Genomic DNA, 6,615 nt, shown 5'->3' with positions numbered 1-6,615 from the left:
TAAGCTATCTGTGTGCAAACATTCATGCAAATCAGTTCAGTCATTTCCACGTATTAATTTAATTACACTTTCCTAATACGTGATAACTCTTAAAATAGTAGCCTGTTTTCCAACATAGGTCATAAGCTATCTCTGTGCGAAATGTCAGGCAAATCTGGCAGGCCTATTTTCCAGTCTAGGTCATAAGCTATCTGTGTGCAAACATTCATGCAAATCAGTTCACTCATTTCAGCGTATTAATTAAATTAAACATTTTTAACAGGTGGCAACTCTTAAAAAAAAGTAGCCTACTTTCTAACCTAGGTCATAAGCTATCTGTGTGCAAAATTTAATGCAAATCCGTTCAGTCGTTTCCGCGTATTATTTTAATTTAACTTTTTTAACAGGTGGCAACTCTTCCAAAAAATTAGCCTATTTTCCACTGCAGGTCATAAGCTATCTGCTTGCAAAATTTCATGCAAATCCATTCAGTCGTTTCCGCGTATTAATTTAGTGAAACTTTTTTAACAGGTGGCAACTCTTAAGAAAAGTAGCCTATTTTCCAATCTAGGTCATAAGCTATCCGTGTGCAAATTTTCATGCAAATCTATTCAGTCGTTCCCGCATATTAAATAAATGAAGCTTTTTTAACAGGTGGCAACTCTAAAAAAAAATAGCCTATTAACCAATCTGGCCCATAAGCTATCTGCGTAAAAAATTTCATGCAAATCCGTGCAGTCGTTTCCGCGTGATGCTTTCCCAAACATCCAAACATACAAACTTTCACATCTATAATATTATATTATAAGATACACATAAGTGCTAAATGCCCATTAAATTTCAAGTCAGAATATGGTCTGCTTCAAAAGTTATGACATAATTAATTTTGCCCCTCTTAAAAATTACATAAAAAATTCACTTGTTTTCATTATTTTTTTTAGTTTAAACACCTATAATTCAAAAGTTATGCAGCAAATTGATCCACATTTTTTTTTAGGCTTCAAGTATATGTCAATGAATTATATCCATATGATATAGTTTCCAACAGTGAAAATAAAGCTAAATAACACCAAGGTTAGCTGTTTTTTAGATTTGCCCATATACGTATCTATGCACATATGTATCTATGCACATATGTATCTATGCACATATGTACATACATATGTACTTAGGTATGTATATCAGCATTTTAGTTGAAAGCAAGGCATAACAAGGTAGAAGTGATTTCGACATTTCTCTCTTTTGAACTGCGACTGAAATGTCAACTCTTAACCCTATAGCATTCAAATTTTTTTTTATATAAATTTTCAATTGTGAGCTGTGCGACTGATTTATATACATAATAAAATGAAAAGGAATTGCGAGCGGTGCGTTGTGTTAGTCAATAGCCTGGACAACAAACTTGTGCGTTATTTTAAACATTCGAATTGTCAAGTGAAGCGGCAACTGTGGGCAATGTGTGCTGCGATGTTTCATTAGGACACTATTCTCGTGTGGTCGTGACTTTATTTGTTGTCCATCGCAGCCGAGTATTTCTAAGTGTACGCGTTTGGTCCCAGGTGCAGGATTTATCGTACCGAATATGAAAAGAAAATCTCCCTTTCATATATATACATGGATAGGCCAAATTTCAAATGGTGGTCTGATAAAAAATTATAAATTTAATGGAAAGGAAATTTCGAATAGCAAAAATTTAATAGCTAAATTATTGAAGTTAAGTTCTGATGTAAATTAGAAGAATTAAACTTTTTTAATGACTAATATACTTTAAAATTAAGTATTTCAATAAAAAAAATAAATGCTCAAAAACACTGGGATAGTAAAAGCAAGAAAATTGTCAAAACGGGTTTATAAATGAGTGTGTTTCATTTAGTGTGTAATTTTGTGTAAGTATGCATTCCCATATTTACATTAAACCGAAAATTCAATAAATAAAATGAAGCTGGTTCTAATGAGATTTTAAATATTTTCATATTTACAAAAACTTTCATTTCAAAGATGTTGAGTTCTATCAAATATGGTAAATGCATAACAAAGGGTTAATTTCTTTGTTTACATTTTTTGACATTACAGTCAGGTATGAGAGAGCTCGACTGAATTGTCACTTCTACCTTGTTGAATATGCCTTGGTTGAAAGTACGTTTTGCTCGTAGCTCTCTTCACCGCTCCACTAAATTCCTGTCCTTAATTTTATTCAGATACCACAAATGTATGTTTTCTTCGAAAATACTCAAGTACTATCAGTAGAGTACTCTACTGTCAAATATCTTTTACTCGCAGTAGTTGCGGAAGGCAAAGTAAATACTCGACGCGTCTTGCTATTGATCGGTAGTTTACGTACGCTTGCAGAAACTGGTTTATGCTTACTCACACTTGACCCGAACGATGAGAGTAAAGGAGGGAAAGTATTTGCGCGGCGATCGGATGTCTTGTTAGGCCGTTTAAATAGAATTGCGCAGGAGTTTAATACCCATATTGTAATATCTAATTCATTTAATTTATTAAATAGTTTTAATAAAATTTGTAACAGGTGGCAACCCTTTTCAAAAAAAAAAAAAACTTTATTGCACATCTACAGGCCAAGCCCTGTCATTTCACACCGCACTTTTTAAAATAGAACGAACTAAATGTACATACCTATGTAAAAGCCACAAGAACCCAAATTTTCAACTTCAAACTACATTTACAGTGAAAGTATGAAAGTTATCCAAAAACCAATTGCATTTTTGAATTTAGCGTCCTCAATTTTACTAAGAAGCGAATTTTCATTTAAATCCGTCCATAATTCTATTTTTGCCCACATTTCATATGGAAGGGAAGCACTGTGCGTAGGCCTCGTTGAAGAATCGCAACTAGTTCAGTCTCAGAAATGGAGTTATTTAAGTTTTCAGAAATCTTAACCACTGCGTTTCGGTATTCATCGAAACTTTCATTAGCACCTTGTTTTTGGATTCGCATCGACTCTTTAATATCGGTATCAGTGCGGTGCTCGGCATAGTGTGTCCGTAGGGCTTGGCATAAACTTGGCCAAGTAATGCGGTCAACTGAGCGTCGATAGCGCCAGTACCAATCTTTTGCATCACTAATAAATACGCTCTGAGCATGTTCAAAAAAGAGATTAAAATTTCTCCCAAGGGTCTCAATAACTTGGGACTCAATCCTATAGATAAAAATTTCCACTGATAATCGCATAGAACCATCAAATTTTATTTCCCAGTTTGAGATAAGACTTGCAATTTTTCCTGAGTTTGTTATTACCGAAATATTACTAAGGCAAGGATTTGCAGCACTATTAAATGGTTCAGGTTGAGCATTAACGTTGGAGCGATTGAGGATGTGATTGTGATTGCGGGATGAGTAAAAGTCTGGTGAGTCTTGTGGCCATTCAACGCGTGGTTGATTCGCCAAATTGGGTAGACCATTTGCGATTTCGCTCTGCGCTACATTGACTTGTTGCATACGTTCAACTATATTATTGACTGTCTGATCTAACCTGTTCTCGATTTGAGTCATACGCGATTCAATATTCTCAAATAAGGAGACGTGTCGTGCTGAAATAACTGCGTTAACTAAACTACGAGTACGACATTCTTCCGTCTCATTCGAGGGACTTCCACTATTTGTATTACCCGGAGGAGCTACTGTCTGTGACAGCTGCTGAGGTAGTTGGGACTGTAGTTCTTGTGAGGGTGATTGTTGAGTTTGACTCTGTGTGTGGGGTGGCATACGAGATCCCTGCGAAGAAGAGGCTTGCCCTTGATCGTCAGAGAGATTGTGGGGAGGGTTAGCACGTGAACGCGTGTCTGGTGAGTCTTGTGGCCATTCAACGCGTGGTTGATTCGCCAAATTGGGTAGACCATTTGCGATTTCGCTCTGCGCTACATTGACTTGTTGCATACGTTCAACTATATTATTGACTGTCTGATCTAACCTGTTCTCGATTTGAGTCATACGCGATTCAATATTCTCAAATAAGGAGACGTGTCGTGCTGAAATAACTGCGTTAACTAAACTACGAGTACGACATTCTTCCGTCTCATTCGAGGGACTTCCACTATTTGTATTACCCGGAGGAGCTACTGTCTGTGACAGCTGCTGAGGTAGTTGGGACTGTAGTTCTTGTGAGGGTGATTGTTGAGTTTGACTCTGTGTGTGGGGTGGCATACGAGATCCCTGCGAAGAAGAGGCTTGCCCTTGATCGTCAGAGAGATTGTGGGGAAGGTTAGCACGTGAACGCGTGGTAACCGTACTCTGTGGTGGCCTGAAATCTTTACTAGAACAATTAGCTCTGCACTGTGGGCAGGCGGAGTTTCTTTTCAGCCACGTTAGCAAACACGTACAGTGAAACCTATGATTGCAGGCTGTGCGCAGAACGTTAGAACCGGAACCTAAGTTCTCGCGGCAAATTGTGCAATTTGTGCTGATTGCTGGAGTGGGTGGTGGTATGTTTTCGTTACTATGTCGGAGCGACATGGTGTATAATAAACTCTTTTTGCAGATTTAAAAAAACACAACACTTAAGCCTGAATACTATATATGAGGTTACTTTTCGGTTGTTGAACATTTGTTTTACCAAACTTAGGATTTACATATGCTCTACTTGCGGTTTATGTTTGTAAGTCTGTACGAGGAGGACGCAATGAAACATCTACGTATTCCATACTCATACATAATTACTTTGTGTTACAAGGCCAATTGATCACCCTAACAGCCGCACTCAGAAACGTTCATTAAATTAGCTCTAACGGGCACTTAACTAATGATCGTTAAATCAGTTAATTCATGTTTCCTCTCAGAGTCAAAAATTATGAAATGAAAAATTTAAGTATGGCCCCAGTTTCGGCCCTTTTTTTTGTGGCATCACTCACTTTGTTCGTTCAGTTTGAGGTCAAATATAACAACTAAGAAAGTCTAAGTTCGGCCGGAGCCGAACATTAAATACCCGGCGCATGTACTAAGTATATGATTTTCACCTTTCTGAAATATACCGCTACATGGTAAGCCGGTGTGTATCAATTTTGAGTAAATTAGCGTCCTTGAATTTCGAAATATTGAAGTTTCAAGCATTTCTGAAATTTGCCTTTATATGAAAAGTGGTCGTAATTTTAATCTGATTCAAATAATTTTCAACGTTTTGCTTCTATGTGGCAAGCACAATAATCATACCGAGTTTGGTACAAATTGGTAGAACGGTTACCGAGATACATATATGTGATCATAAGTGGGGGTTGCCACGCCCATTTTTAAAAATTTTATCATAAACGTACTTCTTGGTAAAGAATTGTTGCAAGCGTCAATTTTGAATAAATTAGCTTTAATATTCATTGATTTATCGAAGATTTCGTATTTCTCCAAATTACCGTCATATGGTAGGTAGGCGTGGTTATTGTCCGATTTGAAAAATTTTCGGCCATTTGGTATGCTGTAGCAAGGCTAACAACTGTGCCAAGTTTGGAAGAAATTGGTGCAGCGGTTACCAAGATAAACACATGTATCCATAAGTGGGCGTGGCTTCGCCCATTTTCCAAAAATTTATAATATTCTTATTTGTCGTCTAAAAATTTTTGTAAATGAGTGAATAATCTTCAGTAGTTACTAAAATATCGCAGTTTTCGTATTTCTGAAAATTACCGTTATATGGGAGGTAGGCGTGGTTATTGTCCAATTTGGCCTGTGTCAATACCATCATCCGTCCTACGCCCGAAAGAAGTGCACATACCAAGTTTCGTTAAGATATCTCAATTTTTACTCGAGCTATCGTGTGCACAGACGGACGGACAGACGGACGGACGGACGGACAGACAGTCACCGCTTAATCGATTTCTCTTTTCATTCTGATCATTTATGTATACATTTGTCTATATCTATCTCGATTCGTATTGCCTGTTACAAACAACCGCTATGTGAACAAAGTTATAATACCCTTGTGCACAAGTGCGCTCGGGTATAAAAATAAGTACTTATATCATTTTGCGCACACTGCCTCAACAATCGCAATGGCTGAGCGAGTAGAGCACTGCCGTGCCATTCGAGAGATGCGAGTTCCAGTCCTAGGGAGGGAAAACTTTCCTTTTCCTTTTTTTATTTATTTTATTTTCTTGTTAAATTTTTAAAAATCAATTTTATTTAGTTTTTTTCTTTTTTAATCTAATTTTCTCTTGATTTGTAGAATTTATTGTTTTAAAACGGAAACTATTTTTTTATTTCATATAAAAAAAAATACTAACAGGCCAATTCTGGCATCTGTCTTTCAACTCATCTCAGTCCTTCGAAAGACAAAAGTCTTTATATTCCGGCAACTATCTTGAAAGTTCTTTTCGGTATTTCGGATGACTAAATAATTGAAAGATCTGCTAACGAGGAGGGTGGCGTTATTCTATTTATCGTTAACAATACGTTTTCTAAAAACTAAACAAAATCAACAAAAAAAAATTTAAACAAGAAAAACTAAAAAATTGTGAAAATGAAAGTAAAAAATGAAAAAAGCTTAATTGCAAAAATTTTTAAACACTGAATAAATTAAAAAATATTTATATAAAACTTAAAATGTTTAAAAATATTTATTAAAAAAAAAAATCCGTTGTCGAGTATTGAACTGGGATCTCTCGAATGGCTACGGTTGACAGACGTACTGAT

General features: G+C 36.3%; 1 protein-coding gene across 1 annotated transcript; it reads right to left on the bottom strand.

Moving 5' to 3' along the window:
• Positions 1-3,237: 3,237 nt before the first annotated feature.
• Positions 3,238-4,452, bottom strand: LOC108363436 (E3 ubiquitin-protein ligase RHF2A-like; the record flags this gene model as incomplete). Its single annotated transcript, XM_017616802.1, has 1 exon — positions 3,238-4,452. A coding segment is annotated over exon 1 (1,215 nt), but the record flags the coding sequence as incomplete, so codon positions are not given.
• Between the last annotated feature and the right edge of the window lie 2,163 nt (positions 4,453-6,615).

The sequence above is a fragment of the Rhagoletis zephyria genome, unplaced genomic scaffold (assembly GCF_001687245.7).
Source record: "Rhagoletis zephyria isolate East Lansing unplaced genomic scaffold, Rhagoletis_zephyria_1.1 Rzeph_scaffold_01277, whole genome shotgun sequence".
In the NCBI taxonomy this organism is placed as follows: domain Eukaryota; kingdom Metazoa; phylum Arthropoda; class Insecta; order Diptera; family Tephritidae; genus Rhagoletis; species Rhagoletis zephyria.
The sequence above is the reverse complement of the archived record's forward strand: the minus strand, read 5'-3'. Positions and strand labels throughout refer to the sequence as shown.